Here is a 25,338-nt window from a genome sequence, read left to right as displayed (position 1 = left end):
AAGAAAGAAAAGGCGTCATGCGGTCACTGCCCAACATACTAAAACATCCTTATTACTACTCTTCTGATCATCACCATGTTTATTTCCATACGAGATGGTCCGTCACGCTGCTTTGGTCAGGCTGCACTTCACCCCAAGCAGTCAATCTCTGCTCCTCCCACTCTGGAGCGCACGGAGACGCCCCCCCCACCCCCACCCCCATTACTCTAAAGGACGCAGGAGGGACGCTGGGGCTCTGTGGGTTTTCTGCGCGAAGTGTTTGGGCCACTTGCCTATCATTCCGATGGAACCGGTAGCAAGAGCGCAATGGCGTTTGAGATTGGGTCTGGAAATCTCTTGTACGCCCCTGCTTCGAAGACACTTTGAGGTTTAAGAATTGCAACGGCAGGAGCATGCCCGAATCCTTCCAGGAACCAGGCCTTCCGTTTACATAACGGGAAAACGGCATCTGTCGCTTAATCCCGAGGCCCTCACTTTACCGATTAGGTGTCAGGTAGCCCCGCTCCATTCACGCAGTTTTCGCAGTTTTCAGGCGAACAGCTGGTGTAAAATTCGCTCCGGAAGAGCGTGGGCTAGATCATTCTTTTGCTAGTTCAAACTTTTTCAACTGTTATTAACGAGATTCCAGATAGATCGTGTTGTTTTCAACCTTCCTAGAAATTCCTTTATAGAACTTAGAAGCCAAATTGAGAAGAGCACATGATTTTAACCCCCAGACTCATTAAAGATCCCCCCACCCCACCCCCCGCAAGAAAAAGTTTAGGGTTGGTGCTGAAAGAAACTATGGAGCCAGGCCGGACAAAAATGCTCCCGCGTTGCGGAGGTTCCCAGGGCCTGGGCTGCCAAGGCCTAGCTAGGAGGGGGCAGTGGAGAGCTTCGGCGCGCGCGCCGGCGAGGCCAGCATCCACCGGAGGGCCAGGGGCGGAGCTGCCCAGGCCGCTCCGCACACGCCGCGGGGGCTCTCGGGTTGTGTACTCCGAAGGTGTCCCCAGCTCCCCAGGGTGCGCCCCTCCTTTCCAGCCCTCGGGTCCCAACTCTGCCCTTCTCTCCGGGCTCAGAGTTGGCTGGAAGCGGGCAGGGGAGGAGCCGGGGCTTCCTCGCGCTCTTTCCAGCGCGGCTCGGGGCTGTATCCCACCCTGCCCCCACCCGAACCATTCTTTCGCCGTCTCTGCTTTTAAACCCCGTCGTTAATCGCTCGGAGCTCGCGGGCGGGGAGAGGCGAGCAGGGTGAGCTCGCGGTTCGCCGCCGGCGCGCGCGCTCTGGAAGCGGCTCGGCTGAGGCCCCCTCGCGGGCCTCCTTCCCCCTCCTCCCTCCCCTGCTCCCCGCCCCGCCGCCCGCGCCCAGGGCCTCCACTCCCTCCCCACGTCACTCGCCAGCGCGCCATGCAAATCACCGCCGCCGTCGGCTCCCATTGGCCGCGGCGCGCTCATTTAATGGCAGCCCGGGCCCGGCGTATGGCTGCTGGGCCCCGCGCGCCGCCGGCCCCGCGTGCGCCTCCGTTCCGAGCGCACGGACCCGGCAGGCAGCGGGCAGCCCGTCCCGGGCTCGGCGGTCTGGCTTGCTGGCCCGTTCCGCGCGCCTGCGCTGCCTCCACTGCCCCCGGCCCCCCCCCCCTCAGCTGTCCCTTAATCGCCCCCCTCCCGGCCCCCCCCCGCTCCCCCCTCGGCGCCTAGCTCCCCCTCCCCCGGGCACCTGGGACCGGCACATGCCCAGCGCACGCGGCGTGCCGCCCTGCTAGAAGTTGCCGCTCGGAGTTGGAGGCCGCTGAGGACCGAGAGCAGGAGAAAGAAGACAGCACGCGGCGGCGGCCCGCGAGAAGGCGCCGCGCATCGCTCGCGGCCCGAAAAGTGGAGCTGCAACTTGGCCACGACTGCACCTGTTTGCACCGCTCCACCCAGGGCGACCACCGCCATCGGCCGTCTTTGGCAAGTGGTTTGTGCACGAGGAGAAACTTTCCACCTGTGAGCCGGACCTGCGCTGAGTGCGTGTTTTTTGTATTTTATTCTTGTTGCTTGCACCTCCCCCATTCTTCTCTCTGCTAGGACCTCTTCCCCCGTCTCGCCTCCGCGTTTAAGCCCCTGTCCGTCCCCGCCTCCTGGCCGTCTATGCTCCAGGCCCTCTCCGCGCGGTGCCGGTGAACCCGCGAGCCGCCCCGATGTACAGCATGATGATGGAGACCGACCTGCATTCGCCTGGCGGCGCCCAGGCTCCCACGAACCTGTCGGGCCCGGCCGGGGCAGGCGGGGGCGGGGGCGGCGGCGGGGTCGCCAAGGCGAACCAGGACAGGGTCAAGCGGCCCATGAACGCCTTCATGGTGTGGTCCCGCGGGCAGCGGCGCAAGATGGCCCAGGAGAACCCCAAGATGCACAACTCAGAGATCAGCAAGCGCCTGGGCGCCGAGTGGAAGGTCATGTCCGAGGCCGAGAAGCGGCCGTTCATCGACGAGGCCAAGCGGCTGCGCGCGCTGCACATGAAGGAGCACCCGGATTACAAGTACCGGCCGCGCCGCAAGACCAAGACGCTGCTCAAGAAGGACAAGTACTCGCTGGCCGGCGGGCTGCTGGCGGCCGGCGCGGGCGGCGGCGGCGCGGCCGTGGCCATGGGCGTGGGTGTGGGCGTGGGCGCGGCGGCCGTGGGCCAGCGCCTGGAGAGCCCGGGCGGCGCGGCGGGCGGCGGCTACGCGCACGTCAACGGCTGGGCCAACGGCGCCTACCCCGGCTCGGTGGCGGCCGCGGCTGCGGCCGCGGCCATGATGCAGGAGGCGCAGCTGGCCTACGGGCAGCACCCGGGCGCGGGCGGCGCGCACCCGCACGCGCACCCGGCGCACCCACACGCGCACCACCCGCACGCGCACCCGCACAACCCGCAGCCCATGCACCGCTACGACATGGGCGCGCTGCAGTACAGCCCCATCTCCAACTCGCAGGGCTACATGAGCGCGTCGCCCTCGGGCTACGGCGGCCTGCCCTACGCCGCCGCCGCCGCGGGCAGCGCGCACCAGAACTCGGCCGTGGCGGCGGCGGCGGCGGCGGCTGCCGCGTCGTCGGGCGCCCTGGGCGCGCTGGGCTCGCTCGTCAAGTCGGAGCCGAGCGGCAGCCCTCCGGCCCCCGCGCACTCGCGGGCGCCGTGTCCCGGGGACCTGCGCGAGATGATCAGCATGTACTTGCCGGCCGGCGAAGGCGGAGACCCGGCAGCAGCGGCGGCAGCCGCCGCGGCGCAGAGCCGGCTGCACTCGCTGCCGCAGCACTACCAGGGCGCGGGCGCGGGCGTGAACGGCACGGTGCCTCTGACGCACATCTAGGGGCGCGGGGACACTGCGGCCCGCGCCGGCGACGCACGACGAGGAGCGTGCGGCCCGCCCCGGGCGCCCGGCGCGGCCTCGCTTCTGCACGGACGTTTCCATGTCCTGTGAAAAGAAACACAGTGACAATGAAAGGGTGTCCCGCGCCCCCGCCACACCTTACCCGGAGCGCCCGGGGAACTGGGCGCGGACACAGCCGTGCATTTTAGACTGAGCTTCGGTGTTTTCTTGAGACTTTTTGTACAGTATTTATCATCCACGGACGAGGCAGAAAGCGTTTTCTTTTCTCGAGGGGACACAAAGACCACACACCACACGAGAGGCGACTCCAACGTTTCTATCCCGCACCGCTTCCTGAACGCGTTTGGTTGCAGACCCTGTGCCGGGAGCTGTTCTCATTTGTTACTGATATAGTAAGGCAGATCCGAACACGATTTGTTTGTAGTTAACGCTATTTTGGGGGGTTGGTTTGTTAATTTATACGAAGAGGTTCCCCTACCCCTTTCAGAAGACAGCGTTACGTCCTGGGTTTTGTAAAACTTTCTGTACATGAGCTTTTCCTTTTTTGGTTTTGTTTTGTGTTATTTCTTGTAAACGCATTGTGAATTTTGCGTTTGCGGTGTGGGGAGGGTGATTCAGATTATGTACATAGTTTCCTAAAAAGCCTTTCTTCTAAAAAAAAAAAACGAAAAAAGACGCCCTTAAAAAAATGCGTAAGAGTTTTAAGTCAATAAATTAAAGAGAAAAAAAGTCCAGTTCTCCCCACCAATAATTTGAAACGTGCTGATTTTAAACGCGTGTTTTATGAGCTCAAAATACAATCAGTGGATCTGAAAAAGGAGGAAGAGGAATATGAGCACGAACTGAAAGTGAGGGGCCCCAGGGGAGCGGGCGCGATTTTCGCAGGAGCTTCCTTCAGCGCAAGGGAGGAAGGTTAAAATCGGTATTATTTTGTAGAGTTTACCGTGCTAATAGGAATGAGAAATAATCATGCCACCCCCCTCCAAACCGTTTTCCAGTCTGGCCCGGTGGCGTGCTGCCTCTAACCGCCGGCCCCGCCAGCACACTCGGTGGCCTCCAGCTGGCCCGGGTCTGCTCCGCGGTGTGGTCCAGAGAAAGTAGGCGAGAAGACCCCGATGGCGGACCCGGCCAGGGATGGATGACAAAGACCGGCGCGAGGGGCCCTCAACTCCCCTGCAATTAACAAGCTTGCAAGTCGAATTTATTTGAATTTGGCTCAAGGAAAACACACTGAACCAAAATGTACTGCGGCCGAGCCCCCCTCCATCCGTCCTCAGCTCCTCTCTCTGACTTAACTTCCTTTTAGGAAAAGGCAAAATTATTTTCTTAGGTTGTCACATACACCCCAAATCCACCCCCCACCCCCACCCCAGCGTAAACTGAGATGCAAGTTGCTAACCGATGTGAGAGCAACATGCGGTGTTTAATTATTTCTGACAGGACCTGAGGTCGTTGATGCTTTAGATTTTTTAATTATATTTTTTCTACGTGTTTATTGGTACGTTACAGGTTTTTTCATGGAATTTAAAGTTTTCTGTGAAACTTTGTCTTCAAGTAATCTGACCGCAGTAAATACTGCATTTAAAAGTTACACTGTCGCAAATACGTTTTGAAATTAGTCACAATATAAAGATGAAATAATATTTTTTAAAAAACCTTCAGGCCAAATCAGAATATGTGGGGTTTGATCAGCCTTGTCCCTTTCTTCCCACATTTTCTCAACATCTTTTCTTTTCCTGGGATGTGTATAAACTACCGGTCCAGAGCCGGGCCTGCACTAGGGTGTTAAGGAGAACCGCTTTCAGCCTGCATACCAGAATAGCTTTAAGTAAAAAAAAAAAGAAAGAAAGAAAGAAAAGAAAAAAGGCTAAAGGTAACAATTGACGTATGTAATTTTTTTGGAACATTTCGATAGTTTTGCTTAAACCATGCATTCCTGAAAGTGCAAAATTTTCAATAATTATGTCCAGTGCTTCTTTTTAACAAGATAATAAAGTACCCCTCATTTTTCTTTTTTTCTTTTTTTTTTCTTGGCTTTAGCACTTTGATATTTTGTGAAACAGTGATTCTTATAAGTATTTGGATATATATGGATTGCTGAGCAGAACAGGAAATAAATGTCACACAGTCCCCTCTGGGAGACGCTTTGGGAATTTCTGTAATGCTTTGTTAACTCACCACCCAGCTTAAGGGCCAGGCCACATTTACTAAGAAATGTACAGAATTAAGTAGACCCTGGTTCTTTGGCTAACTGCCAGCCAGTCTCAACATCTCCCTGCACTTACTAAAGCACAGACAGGTGTGCGGCCATGCTCACCTGTATATGTGCCCGAGTTCCTTCCTATCTGTGCTCAGCTATAGGCATCTAAGCCTTAGCTCATCACACACATTAGAAGTGTGAGTCACACCCGAAATGTTTCAGACTATATAAAAAGTTTAGCGGTATTCTGGAACTCCAGGATGTGCCTTACACAGGGCTTAAATACTCAATGTCAGGTGTCCCGAAACACTTTGTTAAAAAACCAGGAAGATCTTAAAATAGGAATTCCTGAAATTCAGTGAATTTGTTTTGTGGATTTGAACAATATGGAGAAAAGCAAATAAAAGTTCTTTAATGACTCCATTTAAAAACGATCTGGAGTTGGCGGGGGGGGGGGGGGGGGGGGGGTCAGAGAGAAGCTAGAACTCATCTCTCAGGATTGAGACCCTGCCATCCAAAAAGTTTCTTCCGTGTAAATTCATGGAGAAAATATTCCACCAGGCCGGGCAGATGTCTCATTCAGCTGTGACTTCGGTTCTTGTCAAGGTCCCCGTCACACTCACGAGGTGAACTAGGCTCCGATGATGTTCGTGATGGCTTCATTCACCTCCCACATCACAGGGCACTGCTTCTATCGTTGATACAGATTTTCTTCTTTCTTTTCTTTTTCGAAAACCGTGTGGAGGACGCGGACAGGACTCGTTGGGGGCCTGGTACAAAGTTGGTAGAACTTCATGCCGGGCGCCTGCGAATCGTCATAAACCGGCCCTGGCGCGCCCGGCTGCCCGGGTTGCCCGGTTTGCTGGACGGGCTTTCCCTCGCGCCCCCCCCCCTCACCGACCCCCGCTTTCTTAAACTCACAGGCCCTTTGTGTTGTTGGACTTTGACACCTCCCCCCGCCCCCAGCCAAAGAAACCCACCAGCGTCTGGATGAAATGAATTCCTTGCACACGCAGCTGCGGTCCGGCAGGATCTGAGGACGGGCCGGGCGGCGTGACTGACAGGTCTATTAGCACCGTGCATGGGGGAGACGAGCAGCGCGCACTCACGCATCTCATTTCCCCGACAAAGGCCGGGCCACGCCGCTCTGTCTCCGGAAAATTCCGGGCACTTAGAGAAACCCACGCGGGCCGCGGCCCCGGAAGGCGCGCTCCGGGCGGCCCCGCCTCCCGCACCCACCGCCCGCGCGCCCGCCCCCGCTTCCGCAGCCGGGCCGCGGGGCAGAGGCTCCAGGAGCGTCGGCGGCAGAATGTAATAATGGGTTTGATTCCTTGGAAACTTCAAGTGAAAAGCAGGCCTCGGCCTTGGCGCGGCTCCTTCTGCAGCACGACTCTCGGGCGGGATTGAAGGGCGCGCGGGAGGGGCGGGGGCCCCCGGGGCGCGAAGCCGAGGGCGCTGGGCCCGTCCTCGCCCGCAGCGCCTCGGGGTCCCGGCGGCGCGGGGGCCGAGCGGGGGGTCAGGCACGCGGGGCCCCCTCGCCCTCCCGCCAGCCCCGCCGCCTCGTCCCCGTCGGTAGGGCCCGGCGGGGGCTCAGCTCTCCCGGCCGCGCGCGTGCACCCCCACCCCCGCTCCCGGCCAGCAGCGTGGGCAGCGAGGCCGTGCGCCCGGGAGCGGGGCCGAGGGCCCTGCCGGCCCGGCGGCTCCCGTCTGCCCCTCCCGCCCGCGTGGCGGCGGGGCCCCCGAGCGGGGGCGGCTTCTGGACGCCCGCACGCCCTCCCTCGGCCCGGGCCGCGCGCCTCGCCCCCCCGCCCCCACTCCCGGGCCCCGGCACCTTCCCTCCCGCCTGCGCTCCCGCCTTCCCTTTGTCTGCGCTCGCGCGCCCGCAAGGCCCCGCGGCCGGCCCCGCTCTGCCCCGGCCGCCCCCGGAGGGTCGGGTCGGCTTGCCGCGAGGGCGTGGGGTCCGCGGGTGCCGCTGCTCGGGGCGGCCCGGCTCGGCTGCAGCGCGGGCAGGCGGGGGATTCAGATGACTGACGGAGGGGAGCGGGCAGCGCGTCTTTGTATTTAAAGAGAGCGGGATTAGTGGAGAGAAAGTCCCGGCCGGGGTCAGCCGCGAGTCAAGCCCTCTTACAATCAGCCCCCAGAACGGGCGGCCTCCGGGCCCGGCCGCAACAAGTGCGAGGCGGGCGGGGGCGGGCATCAGCACCCGGGGCTGCGGGCTGGGGAGAGGGGACACCCGCCTCCGGGGCTGGGGGTCCGGGATATTTGGGGAGACCCGCACCCCGGGCTGCCCAGCACTGAGGCCAGTGGTGCAAATACCGCCGTGGGGCTGGGGGCACCGGTGGTGCTCAGAACCCCTCCTAAACCACGCCGCTTGCTCTCCCTGGTCCCGGGCCGCCTCCTCGGCCGCTCCTGGCCAGCCTGACTGCTGGGCGCCTGCCCCGAGACCCGTGGGTTCCTGAAGCCCCAGTGTGAGGGTGGGTGTGTAGGCACGCAGGGGGCGCGGGGGTGAGGCGGTTGTCTGTCCAGGTTATTTATTACCAGGTCCCATTCTCCATCAGCGTGGAGGACTAAGGCACTGATTAGGTTTGTAAACTATAGCCCTGTTGTTCCCCAGGGAGTGAAACCTTGGGCTCATGCGAAGTCACGAAAACTGGAGTTTGGGGTGAAGGGTGAGAGAGGGAGGGTCTGGGGGGAAGGGAAAAAAGTTCATGAATTTTTCTTAGCAGTCAGGTTGGGAATTTGTGCTTAACACCATGAAGAGTTTTAACAAATATCGAAAATAGATAAGGAACCCAAATGATATACCCAAAGATAGAAAAAGATAATCTATTTTGATAGTTTAAAAAAATTGCCACGTTTTCCTCTAAGTTGGCTTTTCATCTTTAAGTGTGGAAACACCAACAACAAACAGAGAGAGAGAGAAAGCAGCTTTTAAAACACCACAAAACAAGTAACTACAAGGGAACGGACAGACATGCAGAGCCTGCCCCGTAACACCGGCTCTCACTGTGGCCATGAATGGCTTCCAGGTTCAAAAGCAGGAACAGATTGCTACTTGGTAAGTTACTAAATGTAACCTATGGGGAAAATTTGTTCATAGCAGAAACTCTGGACATTGTTAGTGATTCTGAATGCCCGGCAGGCAGCTCGCAAGGATTTAATTGCCGGCAGCCACTTCAGAACAACCATGTGGGTACATTAAAGATGTTGTTTGTGAAGAACAGCAGGTCATCACATGCAAAGCCTCGAAATAGTCAGCCAGTCAAATCAGTGGAAAAAATCAGCTTTTGTTAGATTTTGCAGTTTCAGGAATTAGGCATTCACTGCAGAGCTGCAGTTTTGAGAAATTGCAATGTCAGGCATGTTCCCAATGGGGAAATATTGTGAGTGTGAAGGAATGTAAGATTGGGTTTGACAATGGGGAACCTGACAAGAGTTATCACCCAGACATTGTTTTCTCTCTGAGCACCCCGGAAATGCTAACTAGAGATGATATCTAGTGGCAGCCATAGTACACTCCGTGCGTCCTACACTCTTACGAAAAGATGTGAAACGAGAGTCCTAGACATCTAAAGGACTGACCCAGCATCTCACAGGATGCATGCAAGAATTTATAGGGCAAAGTACCTTATAGGTATATCAAACCAAATAACAGTGTGGCAGCAGTTAAAGATTGACCTGAAGAAATTCAGAGGCCAACTTAGCTTTTTTATTTCTAAGCAGCAGAACCGGAGGAAATCAGGTGAGCACGTTTTAACCTGAAAAAGGGCTTACAAACCTCACACTTTTAAGTCATCCAAACTGTAGGACAAAACTTCAGCAATAAATTTAATAGAAATGTGCACATTGATGGAGAGGCAGGAGCTTTGTTCTTTGTGTGAGAAATTGAACTCGGGAGGAAGGTCTGTGAAAATTGGCCATTTGCATTTTCGCCCCCAGAGAAATGCCATCCTTTGCTCAAAGAAAAGGAAGAGCCAAGACGTAGGGTGAGTCGATAATGGTATTTAGAGTTTTTCTAATCTGTTGTACTGCAGTCCAGCGACTTGAGAAGGAATGTAAGGCTCCCAGTGAGACAGGACTGCAGCCAATCCTGGCTTGTCGTGCACTAGGTCCATGTCCTTGGTCAAATGTCCAGCCTTTGAGTCATTTTTCTCATATGCAAAACAGAAAACATAAAGCCAACTTCGGAAGAATATAGTGAGAATTATGATCTAGGGTGTGTGCTGTGTCTAGCAAATCATAGGTTCTCAGTAAATGGTCATTTGACGTCTAAGCCTGTGCCTGCTTGGGCAGAGGTAAAGTGGGGCATTGCTGCAATACTAAGTGCCAAATTTGGCCTAAGTGGGAAACACTGGTAATTATACAAACCAATTTCCCATTCATCCATATTGATAACAGTTTCTCCTTAGTGTTACCTGACAGTCATCGCATTCTTTCATTCATCGGTTCGACAAATACTGATTACGAGTATATTGCATGTCCGGGTTATGATACGAGCACGTGTTATGTGTGTGGCCGGATGTTGAGGCTCACTGCCGAAGGATGAGACTGTCACACACGCAAGTGTGAGATGGAGCCCTGTGGTGGTGGGGCAGACGTGTATGCCAGGGGCTACCTGACCATCTGCCCAGTGTGGGGGAGTCAGGGAAGGCTTCTCGGAGGAAGTGAAAGCCAGCCTGGGAGATGAGGCATCCCGGTGGCGATGCTCCAACACTCCCAGGGTGGGGCTTTCCATGAGGCTTACGCACTGTATTTCTTTATGCATCGATGAAAACTGCAATATAAATTTGAGCGGAGTATATATGATAACTGCTTTGTTTTTCAATGAATGCCTACTCCAGATTGCCTTTGGGTTGCCAAGGATTTAGATTTAAGAGATTCCCTAGGGCAGTGGCCCCTCACCTTGAGAGTGCACAGGACACCAGGAGCTTGTTCTCAAACCCAGCGCCCCTGACAGCCTGAGTCCAGGGTTCCAGCGGACTTGAGAGCCTGCACCTGCTTGGGTGAACTCCACAAGGTCAGGAGCAGGCCTGCAAGACATGGAAAACAAGTCAAGAGGCGGGCCTGGATGTTATGGTAAATAACTGCTAAGACTCTGTCTAGATCATTTAAACTTGAATGGCAATTTATTATTTATAAAATGTTCTCAAAACATTCAGTTTGGACAATTTTGGAAAAAAATTAGTGGGAAAATAAAAAACTTTAAACTTAATTATTAGAATCTTCTAAATAGGAAGGACTGATTAATTTACTGGTTTTATTTTCCATTTTCCAAGCAGTTGTCGGGCTGCCCGCAAGTGCATTTGCCCTCTCCTGAAGTGTCGTTAGTCCAGGAGAAACACAAGTGTGCACCACACACACACACCTATGGGCAATTAAAAGAACTAGGTGAAGTCATACGCTGTGCCCTATTAATTTCTAATTTTACCCAATGGACTCTATTTACATAGCCAACGGAGGTCTGGATGGCCCTGGGGAATATGGGCCAAATATTCACATCAATTAGTTGACAATTATGTTAATGGCATTTGAGAGGTAGAAGAGCATTTAATAGTGAACAAGGTGGAATAAACTGGCTTAGTTGAATGGGTCATAATTATAATAATGCCATATTATTTAGCCATCAGGTTCTCAATATTGTCATCTGTAAAATGGGAATATCGTGCTATAAAAAAGCCTCTATATTAAGTACTTCAAATGTCTTTGAGAAGAAGAGGTATTGCTAATAGAGTGGGGAGCCATTATAAGCAGAATAAACTCTTCCCTATCAGCAGTATTTCATCTAGAAAGCATGCAGTCCCACGTTATGGATGTTGCTGTCACTGCTGATCATGACAAATCATTCATTATAGATGCAGATCTAGATTAAAGGTGCAATTACAAAAGAAATTAGTATCTACTGGCGTAGCATGCAAGACAATACATTCTAAATAGGGTATAGTGAGAAAAAATGTTCTATATAGAGAATTAAAACTATGTTGATAAAGTAAGAATTCCAATATGGCTTTTAGCTAATTTCAGGATGCAATGCATCATTCAGGAAATCTCATAATCTGTTCATTTTAACCATAGCTTTTTGGAGAAAATGACATCCTTGTTGAGTAAGTCATTCCAAATTTTAATGGCTAAGATTGTCAGTCCAAATAATCAGGCCCCCATGCGAGGTGGGGGAGACGTCTCAAACTCTGTCGTATTAATCATCATCACACATTATGTAGCATGGCTGCTGTTACACACATGTGCCCTGCATGCTGCCCGCACATCCAGGACTCCGGACATCCTGTCACCACGTGGGCCACAGAGAGAGAAGGAAATCTCACGCTCAGCAAGAAAGGATAGGACTGTCCAGAGGACTTGACAGAGCGAGTGACGTGACGGAGAGTGAGCTCTAGGCTGGCTCGCAAGCCCTCTTACTCGGGGTCAGAACTAGTTAGACTACGTTGGTAGGAACCTTGGCCCTGGGAGCCTTGCAACCCAAATAGACAAAAAGCTAATGGATATATTTTAGCAATTCCTTGGCATTAGAGTTTGCATGTTAGTGTTTTACTCTCTCCACTTCTGAGTTGCATGGATTTAAATTTGATTATGTTGCACTGAGTAGGATACTGATGTTAAAAACTCCCTTGCTCATTTAAAAATTAAATAATTTAATTTTTCAAGCTGAGAATACTACTAAAAGTGTGTTCAGTTTTAAAAAAATGTGAACTTTGGATAACAAGCTATAGTATTCACTTACTAAGGGAAATTATATAAAAGTCTTAAAATAATTAAACCATACTTTATGATCCAAAATGAATACATTGCCTGCAGTAACTATTTGCAGAAAGCTAAAGTTGTAATTAGTCAAAGATTACATTTAATCATGTGCTTGCATTAAAAACAGATCATTTTAAATTAATCTATAAGATATCAGTTCAATATAAATTTGGGCAGCTTAAGTTTTAACTGGCTTTGAAACAGTTTTGATTATATTAAATCACGTTTGAGGAAAATAGAACATTAACAATAACATTTTAAAGTGAAGTCTTCACCTGAGGATTTTTGAAGAACTTAACCAAAAAAGAGTCAGCCCCCCGGCGCTTCCTCTTGCCGTCCTGACATGGCACGGCCCCGCAGCTTCAGTGGCTGAGGCTTTTCCTTGCTAGAATATATTCTGAAGGAGCATATGGACCCCCAGGAAAGGACCTCAGGTAAACAGATACACCCAACATCACTGAGCCCTGGGGAACAGGAACTATGTCTGGCTTCATTTTTTTTTTTTTAATTTTGATTCAAGCATCAGCACAGTTCCAGACGTTTGGTAGAGGGACAACAACCACTGACAGAACCAAACCAGTACAGCAGGGCGGACACAGGGACGTCAGCGTGCTGGGAAGTGCTGCTGACGAAGGAACCTGCACAGAGAGCACCCCAACGATGGGCGAGGTCGCCATCTTCTCCAAGTCCTGCGGGGGAGAGAAGGCACCACGGGGTCTCAGCAAGGCGCCTGGTGCTTCCCAGGACACCAGGGGCAGTAGTTGTCCCTGTAGTTTTTAAGGAAACACAGAGTGCAAACCCAGTCCTGAGAATGGGACACAGGACCGGTTGCTCCTGCGGCACGACACCCGGACACCAGAGGCTGGCGGAGGGAAGGCGCGCACACTTACATTCAGAAGTGTAGGCAGAGGTGCTGTCGAGGTCAGGGAGCTTGTTTTCCAACTCTGGACTCCCCAAGACCTAGTACGTAATCTGGCAGGTAGTGGGCTACAAGAGTGGCTGCCTGTCAAGTGAAGTGGCTGTCACAGCGTGGCGTAGTGTGTGCCGTTCTGCGGGATGGCACGTTGTGTCATACTGGATCAGGTGTGCTGTTTCCTGTTATATTAGGAATGGTTGTCCTGCCAGGACCATAAGCATAAAGCCACATCCAGGGCACAGAGATGGTTCAGGCACCTGGAAGAGAATATGCAAGGCAGGGCGAGGCAGCCACCCTCTTACACCGAAAACCGGAACTGCGGGGGATCCAGGAGGAGTTGGAGGGGAATGTACCTTCCTGGCTTAATTGTGCAGGTACAGGTTGACAGCCAGGCCCAGCCAGCCATGCGTGCAGAGCCTACCTTATTGTTCTCCGTAATATTCCTCATTGCAGGATGAATCTGTGTCACTTGCCTGGTTGTTTGAGATGCACAACTGGATGATGATTCCTTACAGTTAGAGTGGTGGGTGTCCATGCTGTGCAAAGGAAAACAAATGGCCCGGCCCTGGGTGATCGGGTGCCAGATGCCCTGTCCCGACACTGTCTCCTACTCCTCAGTGTCTCCAACTGTGAGGGAGACCGCCCGGGGCTCCCACGGAATCCAGAAGGACAGCTCAGTGTTTTTAAATTTCAAGGGAGACCCAGCAATGTTGGACCTTTGATCAGGTGCAGTGTGAGCTGTCCTTAAGGTGGTTCTCAGTCTGAACATAAGCTTGTGACCAGATCCGTTTTGATGACACCGTATCTTCACGAAACTGGGTTTTCAGTAGTTGCAGTGTGAAAAGCAAGTCCTGTGTGAAAAGCGTCAAGGACCAGGGAAGGGGGTCCGGGGTTCTCCCGATTCCAAGGTGGGGAGGCCGTGCTCAGCCCCACACAAGCCATGAATGGCAGTTGTGGCTAGTCAGGGAATGAAGCAAAGTTTGTTTTTTTAATTCAGTTTATGTAATTTTAAAAAATGGCTGCTAAGTTATTAGGACATAAGTATTTCTCAAGTAGACTTAGCTGCTTAACAAACAGAACACTTAGATATTTCTTTTGGCCTGGGGCACTATAAAAAATTCCTGGGACACTAGAGTATGGTTAAAATGTATACTATTCAAACTGATACTGAATTTGTAGGTTGTAGATTGATTTAAAATTATTTTTGCTTATATTATGTCAATACTGTGGGTTCATTTGATTTGAACCATGACTTTAAATACAATCTTATTTTTCTTCAAATAGTTACTGCAGGTGATATATTCATTTTGGACTATAAGGTATGGTTTAATTATTTTAAGACTTTTATGTAATTTCCTTTAGTAAGTGCTTGTTATCCAAAGTTCACATTTTTTAAAACAACACACTTCTAGTAGTATTCTCAGCTTGAAAGACTAAAATAAGTTATTTAATGTTTAAGTGAGCAAGGGAGTTGTTAACATTAATATCTTACTCAGATCAACATAATCAAATTTAAATCCATGCAACTAACTCAGAACTGGAGATGGCAAAACACTAACATGTAAACTCAAATGCCAAGGAATTGCTAAAATTTGTCCACCAGCTTTTTGTCTGTTTGGGTTGCAAGGCTCCCAGCGCCAAGGTTCCTACCAACGTAGTCTAACTAGTTCCGACCCCGAGTAAGAGGGCTTGCGAGCCAGCCTAGAGCTCACTCCCCGTCACGTCACTCGCTCTGTCAAGCCCTCTGGACAGTCCTATCCTTTCTTGCTGAGCGCGGGATTTCCTTCTCTCTCTGTGGCCCACGTGGTGACAGGATGTCCGGAGTCCTGGATGTGCGGGCAGCATGCCGGGCACATGCGTGTAACAGCAGTCATGCTGGGTGATGTGTGATAACAAGCAAAGTGGCCAATGTGCTGCATGAAGGTGGCGGTTCAGAAAGTAGGAGGGGGGTCCGTGTGAGTGACTGCTGTCACTCAGAAACCAAAAGTTTGATTAACATCTTAATTTTTTCAGATAATTATTTTTATCCTATAGGCTTATCAAATATATACAAACAGGAAAAAAATGCTCCCTTTGAACACGGTAATTCTCCAGTATGTGTATTAAAGTATTCACAAACTTTTCTTTATTTAAAAATGTGGTTTTCTGGGTTTTGTTGAGTAAAGCTAAGGAGGACCTGTCAGGATGGGTTTGTGACAGCAGTGGGCGAGGACGTGCCCAGGGCGAAGGGGGCTTCGACCAGCAGGTGAACCCATCTGCTATGAGGCTTCGTGGCCTTGTGCGCCCGGCTCCGGGGAAATATGTGAGATGGTTTGATTCTCACTACAAAAATCCTCTTAAATGACCTCTTGCCCATCGAAGCCAGGGCTCTGTTGTAAACATATAATTGTGATGTGAGTGAAATAGGTCAGTTGGTTATAGTCATTACAATGACTAGAGAATGAGAACAACGAGAGACCGCAGTTCAGACCAAGACAGACACGGAACATTAAGAAAGGGATTCGGAAGGAGAGTCCCCAGAGCCTAGAAGCAGGTTCAGAGCAGAGGGCGTCAGAGACGGTCACAGTGGAAAGGCCAAAATATCCGCAGGAGGGGAAGAGTTTGGCAAGGAGGCTGCCCCGCCTCAGAGACGTGGCGTTTATTCTGCACTGCTGCAAAGACGGGGATACGTGCTGACGTTCACGTCCTCTCCTGGTGCATGTGGAAGATTCCTTTACGCCAGGGGACTGTTTAACCTGCCTGTGTATACTGAATGGACCCTTAGGTAGTGCCCTGGGGCTGCCACACACTGGGGGGCTTCAAACAACAGAAATTGCACAGTCTGGAGGCTGGGGGTCCAGGATCCTGGTGTGTGTGGGCAGGGCCGGCTCCTCCTGAGGCGTGAGGGAGACTACGTCCCAGACTCCAGCTCCTGTGGGTCTGTGGTCCGTGGCACTCCGTGGATGGAGAAGCACCACCTGGTCTCTGCCTCCACCTCCACGTGGTCTTCTCCCTGGGTATCTGCATCCAAATCTCCCCCTATGTGGACACAGTCATACTGTGTTAGAGGCACGCCCCAGTGCATGCCCCAGTACTTGGTCATCTGCAAAGACCCTATTCCTAAATGAACTAACATAAGGGGATTAGGCCTTCCACACTTCGTGGGGATACCATTCAAGCAGTATTAGTCACGCTTTTGATTATGGCACTAATGAACATTCTTGCTTAGTAAATATGACATGTTCTGGGGGCCTGGCTCAACTAGGAAATTGAATAGTTTAGCCTTTTGCAGGCTTTCAAATATTCTATGTGCAATTATCCCCTAAACCTATTGGTAAACAGGATCTTTTAATACGATCAGAACCCCCAAACTGGCTTGGATTCTACCTTAGTTAATCATCTGCACGACAGCACAGTAGGAGCTGAGGGATTCGTAAGCACATTAGGGCAGCACAGAGTGGGCGTATGAACTCACTACATTTACCCCAAAGGTGTTGCCTCCAACAGAAGAAAATAGAATAACTCCTGGGTTCCAGACAAGGCCCTATTTTTCTTCTTTATTTTTAATTCAGTCTAACTTGCTATATTCAATGTGTCTTTGTAAACTATCTTCATCTCTTTGGGAAGAATGTGTAACATAAAGAGATCAATTATTACAGTTCACATATATGATCTCATTTAATCTTCACTATGCCTCCAAATTATAAGTAAAATTATTTCTCCCTTTTTATAGATGAAGAAACTGAGGGATTGAGTAATCTACCAAAGGACATATCATTAATGAGCAGAAAATTCAGGATTAAAATCTAGAACTGACAGGTTCTAATATTTGTAATTAATGTGTACGTACGAATTTTTTAAATAAGCTTAATTTTTAGAGCAGTTTTAGGTTCACAGCGAAATCAAGGGAAGATGGAGATTTCCCATAGATGCTTCACCCCCACGTACCCACAGCCTCTCCCACTATTAACATCCCCACCAATTGGGACATTTGTCACAACTGACAAGCCCTCACTGACGTGTCATCATCCCCAAGAGTCTTCCGTGTGCATTAGGGACATGCTGGTGGTGTGCATTCCAAGGGCTTGGACACGTGTGTAGTGGTGTGTACCCACCCCTGCAGGCCTACGGAGCAGCTGCACTGCCCCAGAGGTCGCCTGCTCTGCCTGCCCCTCTTCCCTCCCAACTGCCGGAAACCACTCATCTTCCTGTCTCCGTGCTTTTGCTGATTATTTTTTTTTAAGGCAACTTACAAGGAAAATAGCCACCCCTTGCTTCAACCACACTGACCTCTCAGTCCCATTCTCCATCAGCAGCTTGCTTGTAAGCTCTTTGGTTATTTTCCCACCGTTTATCTCCACATTTCTGAGTTACATGTTTATATTGCTTATTCTTTATCAATGTTAGACAATATCTATTTGGACCCTATTCATTCGAGACTATGAAGATTCCATGTCCTATATTTTTCCCCAGTCCCCTCTTTCCCAAAGTAGGTATATCATTGCTTTTTGTTAAAAGATATCCAGTATATACCTTGATCTGAACATGGGTATGATGTTCATGGCTGAGCCCAGTGGTAAAATGTGGTTATATTTCCTTTCCTGTGAAAGTTTGATTTCCCTGAAATTATTAATGGTCTTGTTGTGTGCGAGTTCTTCATTTAATTTTCTCTATGCTTATCACAAATTCTTGCCGTGCTCTACATCAGTATTGTAAATACCTTTGATAGTATTTTCTACAAGATTAAATACATCAGGAATTTATGAGCTCATTTCTTCTTGGAGCCATATTCCTGCCAGAGCCCTCTGCCACCTGCTCTGTTTTGCTGCCGCCTTATCATCATCACTCTCCAGCTACCCTTTCTTCCATGTGTATCTACCTTATTTTCCAGAATATCCACCATTTTCTGGGTCCCCTGTTACCCCTCTTCCTTGATCTACTCCCTTGTGTCAGTGTATTGTATCTTCTAGTAGACTATACAACACTGGAGTGGTAGTTTAGCTAGGTATACAATTCTGGGTAAAAAGTAATTTTCCCCTGGGAGTTTGTCTTATTCCAAAAAATGAAATTTCCCATTGCCAGTTGTTATTATTTTTAATTTGCTAGTGTTGTTTACGTTACCTATGACCCCACCAATTTCCTTTTCAATTTGAAAGGACTTTATCCACTTGACATAGGGAGGGAAAGAGAATATACCTCCCATAGAGAGGGAGGCCATCACACATCTGAGCTGACTGAGAAGGAGAGAACTGCCCTGAAATCGGAGAGTTGAAATAAAAGTGGTTCTGCAGAGTATTCTTTGAGTTCTTAGAAAGTTGGAACTATTGGAACGACAGTCTCAACCCCCACCACCACCAATGACAATAATAACAAGGTCAGTCACCAGGTGAGGCCAAGGTAAACAGGGAGAGCATGCCCCCAAACTGTGATCCCCCAAAGAGAACAGCATGATCTGAGACCTGTTATGTAAGATATTTAGGGTAATTATTTCATTTTTTCCACAAATGTGTATTTTGATCTAGTAGCTTGTTTAACATTCCAAAGAGTTGCCTTGGAAAAGATATTTCACTAAAGTATTAAGCAATTCATGGGCTCTATTCAGAAGTGCTGAGAAATAGATAATACACACAGGTTTTATAAAAGTTTTAATTCATAAATCTCTTTCCTATCATAGAGTATGTACACTGTGCCTAGAACAAAAGTCCCCCAAAATCAAGTCTGGTGGAACTATTGTGGCCAAGAAAAATGAAATACATTCCTTGAACATAAAAAGGAAGTAGGCTCAGGGACCTACAAATCAAACACTCAAAAAAGCATTTTATGGAGGCTATTTTATAAGGTTCAGAGTTGGGATAAAGAATAATTAAGGAAAATATTTTTTCTCAAAAATAACATATAGAGCTAACATTTAAAAGTGTGGTCCTTCTCTAATGTCCTTCTCTCTCTCTGCAGATATATATATATACACACTCATGACATACACAAAAAGACAAAATTGAATTATGGCTGATATTGGGAATACTTGGATAATCTGAACATGTATATGATATAGCAAATACAGGGCACAGATATATCACTTCCTGAAATATTTTCTACCAATGCATCAAAAATACTAAATGCTACAACACAAAATAATTTGGTTTAGCTTCTAAAACAAAATATTTTATCTCGGCAAACAAAAATTTCTATTAAATATAAGATCACAAAATATTTCTAAAATCATATTCTATAGGCATAATCTCCTGCAAAGACATTCTTAGTTCGAAGTTCAAGAAACTCAGTAGTGCAATGACAAATTGTCTAGCTGAGAACATTAGCTCTCTCAGAATTAAGAGTTAGTTCACTAATTCAGTGTTGAATAAGTAGATCTAACAAGGTTTTGAAATTAAATGCCCCTCTTTGGATTTCTTCTTGAATGCCCTCAAACTCTATTTTCATTAAGTGAGCTCTGTAAGCCAGATCTATACTCATCCCATATTATCACATGAGGGAATTTTCAATGACCTCCAAAGGAGAACACATGTTTTGGTGAATAAAATTCTTATTGTAATTTATTTAAAAGGAAAAACATGACTAATGATCCAGAATACTCTAATGACAGGTTTCTGTGTGAAATCCATTCTGCCAATGTAAAAGGGGAACGTATTCAGCCGAGATCGAATATCTGGGCTCTCACGTCTTTAGTTTATTGGTATATGTGGACATGTATGTCCAGAGATCCATCCGTAAGACACCCATCACCTAGATTTGCTCATTCAACAAATAAATAGCACCTAATTTATGTAAGTTTTTAACATACAGGAACATGATATTCTGAGTCATCTGGAAAATGCAATTTGCTCTGAATAGAATAAAGTAAAAATGGGAAAAGAATATTTTTCTACACTTGAAGCATACCTGAGTACCAACACAACTAATAAAAATTTAAATAAAATATTAAATAATTGTTCACATCTTGCATGTAAAATCATATTTGGTTTGGATGTTTATATTTTTATCTAGCATTTATTAAGGGGTAATTATATACCATAATTATCTGGGATGTTTCCTAGAAATATAGATTCCTAAATCCCATCCACAGGTGTATTTCAGACATCTTCATTTATCACAAACTCTCCAGATAACTACTTTGCCCTCAAACTTGAGAAGAACTATGTTTGGACATTTAGACAAGTCTTTCATTTCTTTATTAACATACTGACTAATAAAATGACAAAAAAAATTTCCCACCTGAATTTTCCCAGGGCATAAATTACTCTTCATGGAGTCATTGTTATTCCAACCTGTGGAAGTTGAATTATTTAAACATGCAAAAAATTAAACTTTACCAAAATTGACTTTAAGACCATAAATACCTCCTTAACACCTTAGAGCTGTACTATGATCACTATAAATATGACTGTGAGTGAGGAACTGAGTTGGGTTTTTTTTTGGTATCATTAATCTACAATTACATGAGGAACATTATGTTTACTAGGCTCTCCACTTCACCAAGTCCCCCACACACACAAATCCCATTACAGTCGCCATCCATCAGCGTAGTAAGATGCTGTAGAGTCACCACTTGTCTTCACTGTGTTGCACAGCCCTCCCCGTGCCTCCCCCCACATCATACATGCTAATCATAATGTCCCCTTTCTTTTTCCCCCTTATCCCTCCCTTCCCACCCATCCTCCCCAGTCCCTTTCCCTTTGGTAACTGTTAGTCCATTCTTGGGTTCTGTGATTCTGCTGCTGTTTTGTTCCTTCAGTTTTTTCTTTGTTCTTATACTCCACATATGAGTGAAATCATTTGGTACTTGTCTTTCTCCACCTGGCTTATTTCACTGAGCATAATACCCTCTAGCTCCATCCATGCTGTTGCAAATGGTAGGATTTGTTTTCCTCTTATGGCTGAATAATATTCCATTGTGTACATGTACCACATCTTCTTTATCCATTCATCTACTGATGGACACTTAGGTTGCTTCCATTTCTTGGCTATTGTGAATAGTGCTGCGATAAACATAGGGGTGCATCTGTCTTTTTCAAACTGGGCTGCTGCATTCTTAGGGTAAATTCCTAGAAGTGGAATTCCTGGGTCAAATGGTATTTCTATTTTGAGCATTTTGAGGAGCCTCCATACTGCTTTCCACAATGGTTGAACTAATTTACATTCCCACCAGCAGTGTAGGAGGGTTCCCCTTTCTCCACAACCTCACCAACCTGAGTTTTTAATTAAGACAAATTTAAATAACTACATGTGGCTAGTGGCTGCCATACTGGATAGTGCAGATACCAACCAATTCCATCATCACAGAAAGTTCGTTTAAACAGCAATGTCTTAGTAAATGTAGTGCCCAGCAGTGCCCAGTAGATTTTGAGAGTAACTGGATTAGTTCATTGAAGTTCCTTGACTATTCCTTGCAATAAAGCTGCTAAAGTAAAACATAGTATTATAATGTATTTTATTTATGGAGACAATATATTTTGTATATTGCATTATATTTATGGACAGGACAGAAATTGTGATTGGAAAGTTTATAGATTAATGCAAACATTTCATTTTAGATTGTATTTTTTAGTTCTAGAATTTCCATGTGTTCTTTTTTAATCATTTTACTTTCCTATGGGTATTCCTGAATCTGTTCCCATGATATGTTCATATTTTCATTTAAATCTTTCAGCCTGTTTATAATGATTGCATTAAAGTGCATCATTTTTATAATCTCAGGTCTGTTTCTTTTAACTGACTTTCCTTCTACTTCTATTTTTCTAACATTTTCTTCTTCACATGTCTGGTAGTTTTTTACTGTATTGGCATACAGGTTGCCATGTTGTTGAATGTCCAAATTTTATTTTCTTCATTTAAAAGGTATTAAGTTTAATTTTGAGGCAGTTAATTTACTTCTAGATCAGGTTGATCCATTAAGGCTTGTTCTTTTTTTTATATATACTATTTTTTTAAGGTATTATCGATACAGCATTAAGGCTTGTTCTTGAGCTTTGTTAGGACACATCTAGAGTATCTTTATACTAGGATTAGAGAAGCCCTAATTGTAAGGCGTGTCCCATCTGGGATATCATTGTGTGCCTGGTACATTCACTGAGGTTTCTCCATACTGGTTGATAGCACTTACTGTTTCCTGGCCCCATGTAAGCCCTGGAATTTCCAGTTAGCTCACTTCTCCTTGGTAGTAGATCTTTGCATGCTGTGTCAAGGTCTTCAAGGTCTTGCCTTTAGCATGGATTGCTGGCTAGTCAGTCATGGACTCAAGGGGATTTCTGTGCAGATTTCTGGAATCTTCCCTGTGCGTTCCTTATATCCTGTCTTCCAGCTGTCTCTTTGGTCCCACTCTCCAATCTCTGTTTCCTCAACTCAGCAGGAATGCTATGCTCTGCAAGAGCTCCCCTTCCTTGTGTCATGTCAGAAAACAGGGTGATCATGGGACTCACTTCATTTCCATGTGCTCAGGGGTCACAGTCCTGCACAACTTGTTGTCCAACATCTGAAGACAGTTGTTTCATATATTTTGTCCATCGTTATGGTTTCTTAACAGCAGAAGGTCTGGTTTGATATCAGTTTTTCCATCATGTCCAGAGGTAGAAGTGCAGACAGAAATTAACTGCCAATACAGCTAAAGGAACTGCTAGAACTTTTTTCCAAAATCTGAACAGTAGACTTTTTACTAATTAGATAAATTTGCCTAGAAGACAAAGTCCAGATAAGTTAAAGTTACTTGGATAGAGAAAATTTTCAGGGTTTCAGGGTTTAACAGACAGCAATTTGACAAATAATTTCATCACATTCTGTTTTAGACACATACCCATTTATAAAACGAAATCAAAAGAAGGCCATAGTTCTTGCACGAATGCAGCCCATGAACTCGGGAGCAGGAACCGTTGGTCCTTCTGGATCCAGTGCACCTGCTTGTATGACCTTGGTCGGTAACTTCGGTTCCCTAACTGTGTGCCAAGGTGGGTGACCTGGGACATCAGGGCACATTCACAGAGGTGCCAGCATATTTTTGACTTTTGAGGGAGACACACTGATATTCGTCATCTGCTGGACACGACGCGAACTGCCACCCTGTCACAGCTCACAGTCTGATACCCTTACAACAGCACCCTTATCTTGGCAAAGCTGTGTTTTGGGCAGCTGCTGTGATAAAAAGTGACCATCACACAAAGACAATGTAGAGCATGAAATGAGGATGGCAGCCAAATCTGATCCCAATGGCAGGCACACATTCCATTAGTAAGACATTTTTATTATGTAAGAATGTAGTTTTTTTTTTAATCACCTTTTTTCTTCAATTTGCATGTATTACTTTTATAAATGGCTAGAGTTGTTAATACATAAACAACATTTTAAGCTGAACCTAACTACTTAATAGTCAAACTGTGTGGACTAAGCGGCTTGAAGAAATCCCTGAGGCACTAAGGGCACCATGAACTCAGAGAATTTGGGAAATTCTGGACCACAGAGTTGATCTTTCTGAGCATCACTGTTGCCATGTGCAAAACCAGGAGTCGGCATTAAATTGTCTTGAAGGTACCTTTTATTCTAATGCTCTAGGATTCTGTGGTTCTGTATCTCTGCAAGCGGTTCCTAAGTGGTATTATGAATGTGATATGCTAATTGGGTCACTTCCATGAGGGAGAGCAAAGAAGAAATGCTAGTACTCTAAACTTGTCTCTGAAGTAAGGGTCTCCCAAAGGGAAAGGAGAAGAGCAGCGATAGGTCCAAGAATGCCTCAAGCAGATGAGATCCATGATTTTTAAATCACTTCAAATCCCCAAATCAGACATGGGATGGCTTCTGTAGAATAAAAACAGTGTATTCATCCCAGAACTCTTCTATAGCTTTAGAACAGGGGATGTTACAGAGTCCACTGAGATAACAGAATCAAAGGACGCCATAGATAGAATTCAGTGTCCATTGAGCTTGGACACCTTTATGTTTATTAACTTCTAGCTGAAGTTTAACATTTACTTAGATTATGAACTTAGTCCATTAACCACAGGAGCATTAGCATCTCCTGTGATTTGTCACTAGGTGAAATAATTGGTATTTTCACTTCATGGTACAGTTGTTGCAAATATTTCAAAATATCTTTTATGCACACAGCCACTTTGAAATTGCAGTAGCTTTTAAAGCACCACAGATCTTGTTACTTAGTGCATTACGGAGGGAAATTATTACTATATCCCAAAATATTTTCAAAACGTATTTTGATATTTGCATTTCAATTATGAGTTTGTAATCTTAGATATTAGTTTGAATATTGTTACAGATAACCTGAAACATACATAAAGTAGACTGAAGGATATACAGAATCCCACATATCCATCACCCACTCTACCCCCAAATCTTTTTCAAAACCCTCAACCTTTTATAGGTGGTTCATCCCATAGACTTTCCCACCGTCCAGTCTGCGGATGGTGTTCCTGTGATACATATTATCACGTGCTTGTTTTCTCTGGGCTTTCTGTAAACCATAAGTTGGATCTAGAGGCTCGATGTCATCAGGCCTTGGGGTGCAGGACAGGGGGACAGCCTCTGGCCGTCTCTAGCAGCCATTTATTTTCAGTGTTTAGATCCATTAGTAATTAGGGGCTACAAAGTGGCTCATTTTAATTCTGCCAGTCCTTATAACTTGCCATCTGTAACATTTCTACAAGGAAAAAATATGCCTCATCAGCTATTCGGTTACGCAGTGACAGGGTTAGTACAGACGGTCAGAAGGCGCACGCCTGACCTTTCCCCTTCCCAATTTTCCAAAAATTGATTTGGTTCCTTTCATGCATTTTATTTTTTACATTTAAAAGATTATCCTGAGAAGGGGTTCTTGGGCTTGTAGACTGTCAGATGGGCTGACGTACAGTCAGTGACGAGCTCCTACTTTGCACGGTCCCGGGTCCCCCAGGTTCAGCTGGCCTCCCCCAGCGCTGCCCTCGCATCGCCGATGGCTCGCTCCCACAGCACGCGTCCTGGTGCTCGGTGGGGTGCCCCTCGCACGTGCTGTGACGGCTTGTGGGTGAGTCCCCCCAGCTGTGGGGCAGGGGTACCGCAGTGAGGCCAGGTGGCCGGGTCTGAACCCCAGCTGCTCCCTGCCGGGCCCGTCACCCAGATCTCCACTTCATTCAGCCTCAGGTTCTTCATACGGAATACGGCAAACGCGA

The 25,338-nt window shown here is 47.6% G+C and overlaps 1 protein-coding gene and 1 long non-coding RNA gene across 3 annotated transcripts in view; both read left to right on the top strand.

The window, feature by feature from the left end:
- The window catches only part of LOC108396884 (uncharacterized), a 43,082-nt gene that overhangs the window by 8,133 nt on the left and 9,611 nt on the right, over nt 1-25,338 (top strand). Inside the window, exons 1-2 of one of the 2 annotated variants that reach the window (XR_005063131.2) lie at nt 8,046-8,106; nt 8,411-8,581. This is a non-coding gene — a long non-coding RNA (uncharacterized lncRNA). Of the gene's footprint in view, nt 1-8,045; nt 8,107-8,410; nt 8,582-25,338 lie in introns of those variants that run through there. The other variant, XR_005063130.2, reaches the window with a different exon arrangement.
- SOX1 (SRY-box transcription factor 1) lies at nt 1,235-5,907 on the top strand. Its single transcript, XM_073212348.1, has 2 exons — nt 1,235-3,715; nt 4,322-5,907. The coding sequence occupies exon 1, from the start codon at nt 2,157-2,159 to the stop codon at nt 3,300-3,302; it is 1,146 nt and encodes a 381-aa protein (XP_073068449.1). The 5' UTR covers nt 1,235-2,156; the 3' UTR covers nt 3,303-3,715; nt 4,322-5,907.

Source organism: Manis javanica, chromosome 9 (assembly GCF_040802235.1).
Source record: "Manis javanica isolate MJ-LG chromosome 9, MJ_LKY, whole genome shotgun sequence".
Classification (NCBI taxonomy): domain Eukaryota; kingdom Metazoa; phylum Chordata; class Mammalia; order Pholidota; family Manidae; genus Manis; species Manis javanica.
This window is presented reverse-complemented; position numbering and strand designations above follow the sequence as displayed.